The following is a 16,571-nucleotide window of genomic DNA, read 5'->3' on the forward strand; positions in this document are numbered from 1 at the left end:
ACTAGGACTGGGAGGTCATGACATCATAGGACTAGGGCTGGGGGGTCATGACATCATAGGACTAAGGCTGGGGGGTCATGACATCATAGGACAAGGTCTGGGGGTCATAACATCATAGGACTAGGGCTGGGGGTCATGACATCATAGGACTAGGGCTGGGGGGACATGACATCATAGGACTAGGGCTGGGAGGTCATGACATCATAGGACAAGGTCTGGGAGGTCATGGCATCATTGGACTAGGTCTGGAGGTTATGACATCATTGGACTGAGGATCAACAACATTGGTTCAGAAGATTCCCAAAAGGTGGCTCTTTTCAGGAGTGGGGGTTGGACGGGGGTAAGGAGGAGAAGTGGGGACAAAATTCACCCCAGAGTCTAAGAACACCGTCCAGGGACTGGGACTGTTCAGAAACACCTCTTGGCCAGTGCAAGGTAGTGAGTCCTCTGTCTCTGGGAAAAAGCCAATTGGGACAATGAAGTAGGAGTGTTGGGAACTAGATTCAGTTCCCGGAGTTCAGCCACACGCTCCTAGTATGACTGAACCAGCAGCACATCCAATCCCCAGTGTGGACAGAAAGGTGAGTGAGACTCAGTCTGTGCCTGCCCTCCTCGTGGTCAACAGACCGTTCCGGAAGAATTTAAGTGCTGGAATAAAAAGTGGCTCAAAGTTCTGATGAAGAATGGTGAGGGAAGTAGGGGCAGCCTTAGGAACTTGGGAAGACTTCCTCTAGAAAGGAGACGTAGGAGGCTTTAATGTGGCTTGGGATAAGGACTTCCGGGTACCTCCAGCACATGTCTGGGTCCATGTCTGTGTCCTTGACAGTCATGCTCCAGCCTCCAGCACAGCACCTGCCGGGTAGCGGGTGTGGGCGAACGAATGAGCAAAGAGATGGGGCTGAAAACCAGGCTGAGCAAAGACACAGAGTCATCGCAATGCGTCACGGGCGAGGGGAGTGGTGAGCCACCTCCAGCAAGGCTCAGGGCACAGCAAGAGATAGTTTCCTCCAACCAGGTTCACGTCACCCAAGGAGTATGGGGTCCTAAGCGGTGGAATACGTCACCGGAAAGTCAATCAACAGACGCTTCTTCAGTGCCTACGACGTGTCAGGCGTGCACAAGCTCCGGGAATACGAGTAAAGAACAAGGTCACAGCCCTAACGCCTGCCTTGCCTGCCTTGTGCGCTCACCCCGCCCACGCCCACTCAGGTGTCCTGAGCACCTGGGGCCGGTCCCCACTTGTCCTGTGTCCTCCCCTCACTGGCTTTTCCCAGCGATACAACCTCATCGACTTTCCTGGGACTGCAGAACCCCCTTTCCATTCTCTGCTCCGTCCAGCTTCCATGGTACTTCAAGAACCCAAACCAACCTGGTCACAGTCACCTAGTGAGACATATACGAAAATGTTAACTGTCCTTATCTGTGGGGCTCTGGCTGGGGGAGGGACACAAGTGACTTCAATATGGCCCCCTCCCTCCCATTCTTCCCTAGCCCCATTGAAGATCTCCCCACACCCAAACAGGCAAACACCAGTAACTTTTGGACTCGCGCCTTTGTTTTCTAAGTCAGGACCGACAGCTAACAGTTACTTGCATTGTTACCATAGACAAAAAGGCAACGGCTCTGTAAACCTTCTCTGATTCTCCAGTTTATTTTAAAATCCACTTTTAGAGTGTGGAAGGTAAGGCTCAGGTTCACTCCTTTGTCAACAGCTGGGGACCCAGGAGTGAAGTGGGAGGTCACAGGGGACATGCACGTGAAGAAGGAACCCTATACATCAACTCCATGATTCTGGATGTGCTGCAAAGCCCAGGAGGCTGGCCAAAGTCACCGCCTGGTAGCTGCGAGCTGGATCCGGACCCCCTGGACCTGACCCCAGAGCCTGCCTGTTACCCCATCTGTGACTGCCTGACTCATCGGGGGGCCCCTGTCTGAGCCCCTCCCACCCCCCCACCCCGGGTCCCTGCACTCGTCTGCGCGCAAACCCTTCTCTGCAACCCCGTTCCTCCGCGCCCTGGAGCAGCCCCGCAGAGGTCCCAACTCCACCGGGAGCCACTGCCCTGGAGTGGGCCGCTCGCGACCACCAGCAGGGCTCACCTTCCAGTGCCGCTTGGGGCCCTGGGCCTCCCGGCGCCTCTGAACCCTTCTTGGTCCCTCGCCCCCTCTACCCGCCGCCGCCCCCAGCCCTGGCACCTCCGCGTCCTTGCGCGGGGTAAACCCAGCCATCCATTCCAGACTGCCATTTGTCTCCATGCTCCGCAGCCCGGAGCGTCCCCGGCCCCGTCCTACATGGCGGCCCCACAAGACCCCGTGCCAGGTCCCCGCGCCCCTGTCCCCGCGACCCCGGCCCCCGCCTGCCCCCCCATCCAGTCCGGCGTGTCCCCGCGCCCCCGGCCCCCCGTGTCCCTCCCCTCCGGCGTGTTCCACCCCTCCTCCGGCGTGTCCCCGCGACCCCGGCCCCCGCCTGCTCCCCCATCTAGTCCGGCGTGTCCCTGCGCCCCCGGCCCCCGTGTGCCCGCCTCCGGCGTGTCCCCGCGCCCCCGGCTCCCCGTGTCCCTCCCCTCCGGCGTGTCCCCCCCTCCGGCGTGTCCCCGCGCCCCCGGGCCCCGTGTCCCTCCCCTCCGGCGTGTCCCCCCCTCCTCCGGCGTGTCCCCGCGCCCCCGGGCCCCGTGTCCCTCCCCTCCGGCGTGTCCCCCCCTCCTCCGGCGTGTCCCCGCGCCCCCGGCCCCCGTGTCCCTCCCCTCCGGCGTGTCCCCCCCCTCCTCCGGCGTGTCCCCGCGCCCCCGGCCCCCGTGTGCCCCCCTCCGGCGTGTCCCCGCGTCCCCGGCCCGCGCCCGCTGACGCCATGACGCCGCGGCGGAGGGAGGGGCGGAGCGGGGCCGGCCCGAGAGGGGCGCGAGCGGCGGCAGCGGGCGGCGCGGCCGATGGACATGGGCACGCAGGGCTCGGGGCGCAAGCGGCTCCCCAACCGGGAGCGGCTGACGGCGGAGGACGACGCGCTGAACCAGATCGCGCGCGAGGTAGGCGGCCGGGGGGGCCGGGGGCCGGGGGCCGGGGGCGGCCGGGGGCGGCCGGGGGCGCCTCCGCGGCGGTCGCGCCCCGGTCGGTGGGTCGCTCGGTCCGTCCGCGGCGGCGCGGGCCGGGCGCGGGTCCTCCGGCCCCGGGGACGAACCGGCGACGCCGACCCCTCCCCCACGCCCGGGGCCGCGGTGCCCCTCGGGGAGCGGCGCTGGGGCCGGCGGCTCAGGACCCTCCCCACCGCCCGGGCCCGCGGGGTCGGGGAGCGAGCGCCCCGCTCGGTCGCGCGGCCTCGTGGGGGTGGAGCGGGCCGACCCCGGAGGCCGGTGGACGGTCCCCGGAGGCCACATGGCCCTGGCGAAAGGGCCTGGTTCATGTCCAAGACCACTGGCCGTCGATTGACACGCAGGTGCAGCTCGGGCATGAGCGTGGTTTCTGTGAATCTTGTCTCTGGACCGAGCCCGAAAGCGGGTCCAGGCGCACGGAGAGGTTTTCCTCCAAGTTTCCTGGGCAGTTTATTGGAACGGCTGGCGATGAACTTTAAGCGTGGCAAATGAAGGGGCGCTGTGTGCCTGTCCCCGCCCCCGCCGTTCCCCCCAACCGTCCAACCTTTAGGTTAAACTAACCAATGACACTGGAAAGTTGCAGGGCAGATGGGCCGTGGCAGCTCCCTGGGGAAGGGGGCCCGTTCCCTGGGCCCCGGTGACAAAGAAACTTGCTACCTGGGGATTGTGTCCCGTGTAAATGCTAACTACGAAGACTATATGCAGGTACAGTTCATCCCCCACTCATGTACTCCCTCCCAAGGGTTCGGTTCGGTTAGGATGTGGACTTAGTCTGCACAGCACTGGCCTCACGTGGAAAAACTCCCAAGCCACTCAGGCTGCAGGCTCTGGTTGCCTCTGTGAGCTGTTCACTGAGGTCTGCTCTATGACCCGTTCTTAGGTGTTTTCGGTTTGCAAATACCCGATTTGGCGTTGACGGGCACGTGGCTATCCAGCGGTGTTGGTTGAATACCGAAATGGATAAAGACTTTGGTTTTCCTCTGTGTGAAAAGGAAAAGGGCTTTCCGGGCAAACTCCTCTTCATGCCTGAAAACCCACTGGAGATCTGTGTCCTCTGTGAGCCCACCCAGATCACGACAGGCAGAAGTCTCCCTGCCTCCCCCAGGCTCCTGTCGCTCTTGCCTCCCTGCACCTGGTGTGGTGGTCACTTCGCCTCGGCATAATTTGTTCTCCCTGTAGGAGGTGACACACAGGCAGGCCGTATCTCACTCCCTTTTGTATCCCCCGAGCTCCGCACAGAGTCAGGCGTGTGGTACAAGCTCCTGAGTGTGTTGCATTAATTAACAAACAAAAGAAGTACCAGGAGCTTAAAGTACGTTCGGCTAAATAAAGACGTTGGCCAAAAGTAGTAGCCTGAATATAATCCCCACTGCTGTGAGGAGTGTCACTTATGTGTGTATTTGACCGAAAGACCAAGCAAGTGTTCTCTGGGAGGCCAGGGGGGACTGGTGGTCTCGGCCTTGTCTTTCCGTGGCTGCTTATGGACAAAGGAACAGAAGACTGAGCGCTCGCTAGGTCTGCCTGGTATCTGCTGCTTTGGTTTGGAAGGAAAGGCTGGGGATGCTCCCTGGGTTGACACCCTTGAGGTCCTGAGGACCGGGAACCCGTGGTCCTGCCCCCCAGCCGGGGAGATGCAGATGGCAGTGACAGGTTCAGGCCTGGGAGTCAGACCTGGGCTGTGAACCTGCACACACCTCCCCCCCGGAGGAGCTATGTGATCCCAGGGAAGTGAGTTACTCAACCCCTTTCAGCCTCTGTCTTCTCGTCTCTGAAATGGGGAGAAGAAATCCGCTTTGGCTGTTTGTGAGTAACTAGGTCAATGTGAGATCTTCCCACCTATCCTCCCATTAAAGCCACAGATGGGGCTGTTACAAGTGCTGAGTGGCATGTATCTGTAATGTTGGGAGAAGCAGGTGCTACGTTTTCTGTTTTGCTACAAATTGAATTCTAGGGCCCAACTGTGGAAATTAAAACCGGGATTCAAATGGCAAGTATCTGTTCACCACGGAGTTCTTGAGACTTGCGCTAAAAGTTAACAAAAGTGTCGTAAGTTTGGCTCCTTCTTATTTGCTCATCGATTCAGCAGATACGTGCCATGCTCTCCAGACTTCTGTCCCAGGGAGAGTAGGACTCAGGGATGGACCTGAAGGGAATTGCCCTCGAAGAATTGGGTCAGATGGGGCGCCTGGGTGGCTCAGTCGGTTAAGCGTCCGACTTCAGCTCAGGTCACGATCTCGCGGTCTGTGAGTTCGAGCCCCGCGTCGGGCTCTGGGCTGATGGCTCAGAGCCTGGAGCCTGCTTCCGATTCTGTGTCTCCCTCTCTCTCTGCCCCTCCCCCGTTCATGCTTTGTCTCTCTCTGTCTCAAAAATAGATAAAACGTTAAAAAAAAAAAAAAAGAATTGGGTCAGAAAGGGGCCTGACCTGTAGAGCAATAACTCTAACAGAAGACAGGAGAGAGCTGACGTTACAAGGGCATGGATATTGTGCACTGAAAGTCTGGAAATGAGAGTTCCAGTTTACTGATGGGACTAGGGATGGCAATCAGAGGCGGCTTCCTGGAGGAAATGGCATTTTGAGGTTTTTCTGGAAGTGACAGAAACCCTGACCTGGACTGGCCTACGCAAGAAGAAACATACTGGCTGCGGTATGGACTCCTGGCCAGCCCCACCAGTGGCCCCTTGTCTCCACAGCACCTCGAGGCTGGGCTGTCCTCTTCCGGATGGCCTCATCTCCAGGCTCTTGCTCCTGGCAGACTGGCTGCCGTGTTCCCAGACTATCCCCCTCCCCACCCCCCACCTCCCATGAGCGCACACCCGGTCTCTCTCCTGAGATCTAGAAGCATCTTCCGTGACATATCTCCACGTGGCTCCCTGGCTGCTCCTGAGCCAAACTGTGACCAAGACTGTTGACTCAGCAGCCCACACTAGTCTCTGTGCGTGGGTGTGTGGGGCGGGGGGGAGTCCTCCCTTAGGACCCGTCAGGCCCATCCTGGCAACGGGGGACGTTGGCTGCCTCTGAAGCACTTGGGGAGGCGAGGGGGCCTGAGTGAACACTGGAGAGGGTTTAAGCGGGTGGCAGGGGGTGGGTGGACGTGGGCCGGGTGTCCAGGAATGTGCCCTCTGGAGAAAAAGGAGCATTCTGGGCCGAGGTGACCTGAGGCCCACTGGCAGGGTCACCGTGCGGGAAGGAGAGCGGGCAGGCAGGGCCCGGTCGGCCGAGGGGTTGGGACCGTCCTGGGTACGTGCCGGAAGCAGTGACCTGACACAGGGCCAGTTGACATACTCCTGTTTCAGATACATTATGGTTTCAGCCGAGGCGGGTTTCTAGTAAATGGAGTTGTAGCTTTTGAACACTGTGGATGCATTAGCACGACTAGCTTGTCCCTGACGTGGACCTCGGGCAAGATGTTGTCAGGAAAAAGGTCCAGGAAGCACTTTGAGACACTGATCGCCACTGAGGGTGGGAACAGTGCTTCTCACACCCTGGGGAAAGGTGTTTTGAAAGCAGTTCTATTTTTCTCTCCTACCGCGTTTCACATTCTGCTCAAGGCTTTTGGTAGCATCCCAAATTCTCATCCGGCGCCCTGCCGCTGAGTGAGAGGGTACTGCTCTCCAGGTGCCTGGGGCAATTCAGAGTATCCTCTCGAAAGGAGAATAACAGCAACAGAAAAATTGAAAAAGGAAATCGGGGCGCCTGCGGGGCTCAGCCGGCAGAGTGTCCGACTTCGGCTCGGGTCGTGATCTCGTGGTTCACGAGTTCAAGCCCCACGTCGGGCCCTGTGCTGACGGCTCGGAGCCTGGAGCCTGCTTCGGATTCTGGGTCTCCCTCTCTCTCTGCCCTCCCCCGCTCAAGCTCTGTCTCTGTCTCTGTCTCTCCCTCTCTCTGTCTCTCAAAAATAAATAAACATTGAAAGAAAGGTTTTTAAAAATCACAGGCAAGGGGCGCCTGGGTGGCTCAGTCGGTTAAGCGTCCGACTTCAGCCAGGTCACGATCTCGCAGTCCGTGGGTTCGAGCCCCGCGTCAGGCTCTGGGCTGATGGCTCAGAGCCTGGAGCCTGCTTCAGATTCTGTGTCTCCCTCTCTCTCTGCCCCTCCCCCGTTCATGCTCTGTCTCTCTCTGTCCCAAAAATAAATAAAAAAACGTTGAAAAAAAAATTAAAAAAAAAAATCACAGGCAAGCTGTATGAGAAATGGAGTTGGGGGCCCTTTCACCAAGGCGGTGAATGAGTCATCCCCCTGCGGCCACACAGACCCTTGTCCCCTTCTTTTCCTCACTCACAGCACGGTGCCCTCTCCTTGACTGTCCCCAGAGCCTCTTCTCTGAGACTGACCCTTGGGCACACGATGCCTACAGGGGCTCAGATCCCTCTTATCGGGGGCGGGGGGGGGGTGTTGACTCCCTGGCCTGTGAGTGTGGCTCCTGGGGGTTCACAGCTGCCCCTTCACTAGAAAGGTGCCCCTGACCACATAGGAGTCACTGTGGGGGTGGGGGTATGACACCCCCCACCCCTGGGGCAGCTGCAGCTGTTGACCGAGGGTGTCAGTGTCCCCTCCCCTTGCTACAAGGTGGAGCTAACTCTGCTCCAGAGCTCCCCGTGGGACGGGGCTGAGGGCACACTCCCGCGGAGGCCTCCTCCTGCCCCTGCCCCGCAGCTCCCCTCACCCCTCTTCTGCTGCCTGTGGATACATACCTGCATGCAAATCCCTGCCTCAGGCTCTGCTTCCGGGGACCCCAGTTTAGGACAACCCCGGGCTTCATTCTGGGTAGTTCTGTAAATGCAGGATATTCTCATCCTAAATCCTCCTTTCAGTTTACTGCTCAGCCCCCCTCACCCCTTGCTTCCCCAAATAGCCTTCCTAAGTCCGCTTGTCTTGAGGGACCCTGTCTCTTTTCTCCTCCAGCCTCAAGCCAAGCTGGGGGTTGGGCACACAAGTTCTTTTTCAGAACGGTCCTGGAAATCGGGCTCAGTTTGGGGCCTCACCTCCCTCTGGCTCCTCTGGGCCCGTGCTGTCCGGGAGTGAGCCCAGCGGGCCTGATACACACCCCTGGCCCCTTGCTCCGCTCCCCTGCCCTCAGGTGAGACCACACCGAGCCCAGCATTTACCCGAACGTGGTCTTGTTGCTACAGCCTGTTTCCTGTCGTTTGAACTGTCACCCTCATGCCTTTTTCCCAGGTGACATTGTCATGCCCCCTTCTTCCAGGGGGTGGGAAGGGGCGAGGGGGTCGGATGCCCGGCACGGCACAGGCTGTCCCGCGGGAAGAACCCCCAATTCTAACGCGGCCGCTGAGAAGTAACCCCAGACCCTTCCGGGGCTCTTCTTCCTGAGACAGACACGCACATCCCCGTGTGTCAGCAGAGGGCATCAGGAATGTGACAAGACAGGCGTCCGGGGGGATTTTCATCACCAAGTCTGGGCCGTCAGGGGGTGCACACACTGAGCCCGTGACCGTGGCCTGTCTCGGTGAGTCCCAACGAGATGGTTCCGGTTGGACGTGGGATCAGGAACTCAGCTGTGGACCGGCCTGCGGGTCCCCGATGGCTTGCGGGCCCCGCCCCACAGCTATTTCTGTCAGAGAGCCAGCTGTCTCCCTCTCCCTTTTCTGGGCGACTCTCGTGATTCACCGGCGTCCCGCTTAGGGGCTGCGACTTGTATGTGGGTGACACACAGAGATGGCCCGGCGGGTGGGAAATCAGGGGACCCGGGTTCCAGCCGAGGCTGTGGATTGTGCGCCTCGTCAGGGAACAGGATTGGGAAGGGCGGAGGTGGGAGCGGAGGTGGCTTGTGAGGCCTGCGGGCTGCTAGATGCTCCCAGAAGCTTCCCCCATAGTTACATCAAACCCCAGGAGCAGAGTTTAGAGTATGTCTCTGTTTGACAGAGACAGACTCAGAGGTGCTAAGGGACCGGCCCAAGTAACCAGGAAGGTGCCAGTTCGACCCCCAGGCTGCCCCCACTTCCTGGATCGATGTCTCGGCTCCAGCCAAGGCCCCGTTGCCCATGGTGTCCTGAAGTCACACCCACTCGCTTCCCATCTCTGGGACTCTTGTCCCCAGCTGACCTCTGGCCACCAGGCGTGACATTTCACGGGAGGGTTGGTACTCTTCTCCCCCGGCTACCCCTCGCCCCATCCTTTTGCATTGTCTCGACTCCTAAAACGTCGTGTTTATTGAAGGTAATCTATGTTTTACCCGTGTCCCACATTCTCAGGCCATTCTCCACACAGCAGCTGGGTGATCCTTTTAAAATATGTCAGATCATGTCACTTCTCTAATTAAAACTCTCCAACGGCTTCTCATATCACCCCATCAAGGCCAAGTTCTCAATGGCCTGACAAGACCCTGAATGATCTGGCGATTAGCTCCGTGTCTATAAATAATACACGTGTGCACTCTATCGATTTTCCAAGCGTGGACACTAAGTGCCGGCTTCCTGGCTCGGGGGGAGAGGGGGGTTGGGCCCCGCTCTCCTCCCTCCACATTGTCACACCACAATTGTCGTGTTCGGGTTATGTCGTAGGACAACGGACTGCTAAAGAGGATAATGCGACTGGGGTCAGATTCCTGGGCTCGAGTCCTGGCCCTGCCACGTGCTCCGTGGTTACTTCACCTTGTGGCCCAGGTGCCCCGCACATAAGGTGGGAAAGTTTCAAGTGCACTTCCCGCAAGGGGTTTAAGAGGGCAGAGGAGCTATTTCGTGAGAAGACCTCACTCAGCACGAGCCCCGGGTGCAGGAGAGGCTGGTGGTGACGGTGATGTCACGCACCATGTGGCGCTGTAACGTTTCTGTCCTTGGACAGCTTTCTGCCTTTTCTGGAGTTAATGATTTGTTTTTTTGGTTTTTTCAATTGCGTTTCTGTCTACGTGTCTGTCGTAGCCAGTTCTTCAACACCTTTTCGACAGAGCCCCTCACAATACTATTTCCTGTGTGATTCAACAAACCAGACCATCTACCATTTCCCCTTCATTCTCTCTTCTGGGACTCGACCCCCTCCCCCAGATGTCTGTCCACTCCCCTAGTCTGCTCCGGGCGCTCTCAGGACTTGTTGGTCATGTCCCTTGACCACGACTCTTTGCGTTTCTCTTGCCACTGTTCAGTTGTTGTTGGATCCCTCTTTGCCAGATTCTGTATCGTCTTCTTCCTTGCATTACTATCTCATTTTGCTGGAACGCGTCCTTCGTCCTTTGGTGGCCCTTCCTAAGCGTCCGCGTGTCCGAAAAGGACTATTCTACCCTCATACTCGACTGATAGTTTGGCTGGCTGTAGAGTTCTAGGTTAAAAATAATTCTCCAAAGAATGACAAAGATCTCTATGTATTCTTTGAAATTATTTCCAGCATGCATTGTTAACTGAAAGAAGCAATGTGCAGAAAGCGAAAATAGCACGCAGTCCCTTATGTGAGAAGGGTGGGGATTCCTCCGCATTTGGGTGAAAAAAGCCTGCAGAGCAAATGGAGTGTGGATGTGAGTGGAAGCAGATTTATCAAGTGTTACTTTTCATACGCTTTGGACATGGAACCACGTGACTGCCTTGCCTCTTCAATGAACTAAACTAATAGTTCCTAAGAAAGTAAAATTAAAAGCTATTTTCTACCATAATTTAAGAATTTTTTCCCATTTTATTCCAGCTTTCAGGATTGCTTTGAGAATTTTGATGCGTTGTGTATTTTCAGTATCTTGTATGATCTCTGCTTTTACTCTCTAGAAGCTTTTAGAACCTTCTCTTGATCTTTAGCGTTCTGGATCCCCCTGCCCCCCACATATTGAGCATTCATTGGGTTCGTTGGATCTGAAAAACATGTATCCTAAAATTCTGGGGAATGTTCTGAATTTTCCCTTCTCCATCGTTTCCTCTGTCTCTTTTACAGCAGCTCCTTTGTTGAGAATAACTTCCTTTTCGTTCCCATTCTCTAGCTTTTTTCTCTTGGCGATACTTTGTGGGAGATTACTCAACTGTATTCTTCCACTCCTTCTACTGGACTTATCTATTCTATATTTCATTTCAAAAAGGTGGGTTTTTTTTTTGTGGGCTGTTATTCTTGGTTCCCTTTTTATGGCATTGTCTCTGACTCTCAAATGTAGCACCTTTTCTTGTCATTCTGAGGATATTAATTTGTTATTGTTGTTTTCCCCAAAACTTTTTTTCTTTTTTTTGTCCGCTGTGTTATGGTCTGTTTCTTTTTGTCCTTTGTTGCAGCCTCTTTTATCTTAAAGCCTCTTGCAGATGTGTGGTGATCCTTGGCTATCCACTCACTCCGAGAATGAGGCACTAAAACATTATGAGAACAATTTGGGCAAAGGCCAGGAGGTGACGTGGCACAAGATGGGACCAGGACACCATTGGGGGTGCAGTGGGGTGGCTGAAGTGCTGACACTGGGCATTAAGTAGCTCCTCAGGGCACAGGCACACAGCCTGGATTGGAGCTCAGGTCCCTGGTCTGCAAGGCCAGTGCCCTGGACAGTGTCAGTATTGGAAGGAAATGTTGCCTAATGCTATCAAACCAGACCTCCCTAAGTTGGTTCCTATAGGTAGAGTTTTGATTTTGATTAAGGATTGAGAAGAACGTTGAAAATTAATCCGAGATTTATAACAGAACAGAGTAATCTCTAATGTCCCTACAGCCTGGACAAGGGAACTGGTCATTATGATATTCTTTTACTGAGAGTTGAATAAGGTATCAAATTAGGTGAGCAAACAAGGGAGTTATAGAAATAAAATTTTCATAGCTTTACCCGTCAAGGATAATTCACTTACTTGTTTGGAACACTCTCTAAAATCTGAGCCATGAAACAACTATGAGATACCTGGAGAGTTTAGGTAGGCAGAATGTGATACGGTCTTGGCAGTGGGTAAACTCTTGGATCAGCAAGTACGTAAGAGCCAGAGCTGCTCAGGGCCTCCCCTGGAGTATTGCATTGCAATGCTTCCACCCACTTCTTGGCTTGGGGGAGTAAATGAAAAATCACACCGTGGTCGTGATGATAGAAACCTACAGGATCTAACGTTTTGTTTTGCTCTTAAGCTCCATCTCATAAGTTTATCTATTTTTTTAAGCCATCATCCTTGACTTAATTTTCTTTTTCACTTTCTTTTATGAAATCTCTTAGGCATAGGGGAAGACGCGGACGTTTCCAGGTTGACAGAAAGATTCAGTTTCCATGCTGACTGAACATCTGTTGTGTCTCTACCCTGGATGCCCTAGGATACTGCTTTAAGTTACCCCAGGTGTATTTTAACACCATCCAGAGCAGGGCTGGTTGCTAGGACTTTCCGCAGCGAGGGCAGCGCTCCGTCTCCGTGCTGTGTACGTGGTGGACTCTAGCCCCGTGTGGCAGCTGAGCACCTGAAATGTGGCCCGTGCCAGTGAGGAACTGCATCTTAAGTGTTACTTAATTTTAATTCGTTTGCATTTCAGTAGCCACCGCGGCTAGTGGCCACCAGATTGGCAGCAGAGGTTCAGAGCAGTGATTTATTCTCTGTTGTAATACAGCGTGATAGAGGTGTGTTCCGTAATGCAGAACAGGGCTCCGTCCGTCACTCCTCGTGGCCAGGCACCGAGGAGGAGCGTACCGGGGGCGTGGGGGCAGGACCGGCCGACCGCCGGAAGTCTCCATGGACGGTGTCTCCATGGACGGAAGTCTCCATGGACACTCCACGGACGGGTGTCTCCATGGAAGGGAGCACCATCAGCCTTCGTAAGTTGGGGGACCGCAGACAGCTTATCACATCTGAGCCCCATGGTTAGAGTCACGAGTTGTGCCCGGGAAATGCAGGGCAGGTGGCCTGGTACACGGTGGGCGCTAACTGAGCCCCGGTGGTTTTCTGCCTTCTGGTGGCTGTGTCCACCTCCGGAAAGAGACAGTGGGGGCACTTGACTGGCCAGGACGTGTCCAGAACCGTTCTTCCAGGGGCGGGGGTGCAGCACCCCCTTCCCAGGAGGCGGCCGAGAGGAGGGAGAGCAGACCGTAGGAACGGAAACCCCAGGAAGGCGGGTCCCCGCGTGCAGGGTCAACGACGGCCCTGGGGCTGGTTGGTGACTCTGAGTGAGCGCACAGACATCGGCCACTTCAGCGACACACGTGTCTTCAGCGCCACGACCCTGCGGCTCCCGTAGAATCTAGAGCACGTGTGCAGCTGACCAGGGGGACGCAAAGGACCCTCTGTTTTCAGCAGCGTTTTTGCTTCTTGGCCTTGAATTTGAGGATTAAGAGCAAGATGCCAGCAGACTTTCCAGGCTGTCGGGCAGCGACTCCTCGGGGCCGCGGTCCCCACGCTGGAGACCATGGCCACCCCACCTGGCCTTGTCCCGCGTGGTGTATCTCCAGGCTTACCTGACCTCTCAGGAGCCACTCAGTTACCTGCCCATTTGTCACATGAAGCGGTGGCCTCACGGCCCTCCCCTGTCGTCTCGGTTTCTCACATTCTTTCTCTTACTTTTCTTGTAAGGGGTTTCCCGGCCTCCGCACTGCAGACATTCAGACATTCGGGGAACAGCTCTCTGCTGGGGGAAAGACTGCCCTGTGTGTTGTAGATTTAACAGCATCCCTGGCTTTTCCCCCGGGTGACAAACAAAGTGGCCCAGACGTTGGCAGGTGCCCCGGCTCCGTGGCTGAGCTGAGCCCCGCTCGCCTCGGCCCCGCAAACCCGACCTTCGCTCAGCCCTGACCCTGGGCCCCGTTGCTCCGTGGGGGCAGGGAACACGGGCTGGCCCACCCCTCCTCTGTGCCCAGTTTCCCCATCTCCTGCTCCCGGAAGTCAGCAGGTGCATCATGCCCTGGAGGGCCCGGGTGGAAGGTCCTGGGAGCAGCTGCAGACTCAGGAAGCTGGGACATCAGCTGCAAATTCGGTGACTCTTCGCCGTGTTCCAGAGTGCGCTCGAGTGGGTGCGGGGGCCGGGAGGGTGTGGAGAGTCTACAAGGCGGGCACTGGAACAGACCTTGAATTCTCTCCTCCTTCGGCAGGAACTTCTTGCTCCCCAGGGAAGATGGGTTGGCATGAAGGTGGGAGCTGGTGAGAGCGATCTTTTGAGTGAAAAATCCTACAGGGCCGAGTGGCTCCTTTCTGCCCATCGGAGATCCCTTTTCCCGCCAACCTCGGGTATGCTTCAGGCCAACACGGGTCACGTCAAGCCTCGCTCCGCTGGGCCACGGAGCGGGGATGCAGGAATTGAGTCGGCTGGGGCAGCCGAGACTTGCCTTTCCCTCCAGGAAAAGGCCCGAGGCCATGGCTCAGGCGCGCCAGGGATGGCGTGGTGTCCACAAGGCCGCTGCTGAGAGCCGCCGGGCCCAGAGGTCGCGCAGCACCAGGGCCGGCGTTCCGGCCATTGGGGGTCACGTCCCGCACTGGCTCTGCCTCGTGCCTGCTGGCTTCGTGCTGGGGAGACTGAGGACGGGGGCGTCGCTGCCAGGAGCTGCCTGGACGCAGAGCCAGGCCTTTGCTCCAGTGAGTCTGCTGTCGTCCTGTCACCTCAGGGTGGCATTTCCGTGGGTGCCCGCTGGCCGGGAGGAGGAGAGCAGCCTGGGAGGGGCATCAGGACAGGAAGTGGCCGGGCCTGGGATGACGCTCCCGTCCAGCCCGGGGCCCCCAGACGACGGGGAGCCCGCGTGGCCACATGGTCCCGTGAGAGCCAGACCTCCCGAGTGCACCTGCCTGCACGGCTCCCTCACTCGAAATCCCAGGTGTGCTGCAGGAGGAGGGACGGGGGAGACCACACCTCAGCCTTGCCGGCGGGGGCGGTGCCGGTGGCCCACCAGGGTCCCCCTGGAGAAGGGGGCCGGGGGGGCAGCAGGAGGACCAGCCACAGCACATTTCCACGGGGTTACAATTGTCCCCGCACCTCCTCCACCGACTGAGCCACCCAGGCGCCCCTGTCCCCGCGTCTCCTAAAAGGCACGTTGCTTCGCTGTTCGCAGCCGAACTCCTTCAACTAGATCCCTAGACTGTGGTCCTGTGCAGGGTCCCAGCCTGGTGCCCTGGTGCCATGGCTGCGCCCAGCACGACCCTTGTTCTTGAGAAAGCGCCCTGCAGCCTGTGTGTCTCCATTCTTCTCCCGGGGACAGAAAATCGGCAGCGTCCCAACACTCTTCCGCCCTCTGCCCTCTCCATTCCCTTGACCTGAGGGCGTGCAGGGACCCTCAGGCTACAGGGGTGAGGCCGGAGTATTACATGTTAATGTTCTCTGTCGGTCATATTCCCCTCCGTGGCTTAGACCTCCGGCCTCCACTGTCACGTACGATTTGTGAAGGAAGACACGGTAAGCTGTCGCTCTCGCCAACTGAAAATTCAGCGTTAGGATTCCTTTCGGCTTCATAGGTCTCTTCCACATGGATATTTAGTGTGTGGTTTGTTTTTGTTTTGTTTTGTTTTTGTTTTTTGGGTTTGGTTTTTTTTTTTTTTTTTTTTTTTTTTGGTTTGGTTTGAACAGTGTCACTACTTTAGTGTATTTTTTCTTTCATAAAGATTTTTGCAACTTTCCCCGAATGGGACGCGGTCGTTCATAATTATACTGAGTGGTAAACAGAGCGCGTGCACCGCCTGGCACACTGGCAGGCCGGACCCCAGACCATCCAGTTACTGACCTGTTAAAATGACATCACGTGGCAAAGTTGTAAGGGGGGGAGCCCCCAGGTGGCTCAGTCTGCCAAGCATCCGACTTTGGCTCAGGTCATGATCTTGGGGTTTATGGGCTCGAGCCCCACATCGGGCTCCGTGCTGACAGCTCGGAGCCCGGAGCCTGCTTCGGATTCCGTGTCTCCCTCTCTCTCTGCCCCTCCCCCACTTGTGCTCTGTCTCTGTCTCTGTCTCTCTCTCTGTCTCGAAAATAAACAAACTTAAGTTAAAAAAAAATCCGACTGAGTCGTTTGAAGATCTAACCAGCTTCATGCTACCGTTCATGAATGGGCAGCACCCTCTGCAAGTAGAAAGGAGCTCTGAAGAGCTGAACAAAGCCGGTTTGTCTAGGCAGAAGGGGCGGGAAAAGGAAGTCTCTGGGAAAGAGACCGGATTGTCTCAGGCAAGGCCGCCTTCGCGTGGAGGCGGCAGGGATCCTTCCGGCAGGTCACTTCCCAGTGCTGAGCTACCACCACCAGCTGAGGCTACGCCCCCGACAGAGGCCGGAACCACAGTTCAGTCGGGTGCTGAGTCTTGCTTTGCTGACACGGGGCTTAGCACACGTGACGCCATCGGGGGCCCGTTGTCCCTTTTTTGACGCACGTAATAAATGCCATCGCTTGTGTAGTTATGATTAATTCTGTTTATTCAGTTTTGTATCCAGCTCCTTAAAATTTTTGAGTTATTCCGAGTGAAGATACACCCGGCCCCAGGAGGACTTCATAGACAGGGTCAGGCTTCCTTCCTTAGGCCCGTGCCGTGTTCTCTGTGGATGGTTTTTTTCTTTAGGGGCAGCTCTGTGGCTCGCCGGGTCTGGGACGTGGTCCTTGCTGTCTGGAAGCTTTAATTCCTCGTCTGTAGGACGAAGACAGGGGTCAGT

The 16,571-nt window shown here is 56.7% G+C and overlaps 1 protein-coding gene across 30 annotated transcripts in view; it reads left to right on the forward strand.

Annotated features, from left to right (window-relative positions):
* The first annotated feature begins 2,894 nt into the window (after positions 1–2,894).
* Positions 2,895–16,571, forward strand: part of LRRFIP1 (LRR binding FLII interacting protein 1) — a 141,540-nt gene continuing 127,863 nt past the window's right edge. For all 30 annotated transcript variants that reach the window (XM_047846516.1, XM_047846522.1, XM_047846519.1 and 27 more), the window contains exon 1: positions 2,895–3,020. In XM_047846516.1, coding sequence (XP_047702472.1) covers positions 2,925–3,020 — 96 coding nt within the window. In that variant the 5' untranslated portion in view covers positions 2,895–2,924. The remainder of the gene's footprint in view (positions 3,021–16,571) is intronic.

This window comes from Prionailurus viverrinus, unplaced genomic scaffold, assembly GCF_022837055.1.
Source record: "Prionailurus viverrinus isolate Anna unplaced genomic scaffold, UM_Priviv_1.0 scaffold_39, whole genome shotgun sequence".
Taxonomy (NCBI): Eukaryota; Metazoa; Chordata; class Mammalia; order Carnivora; family Felidae; genus Prionailurus; species Prionailurus viverrinus.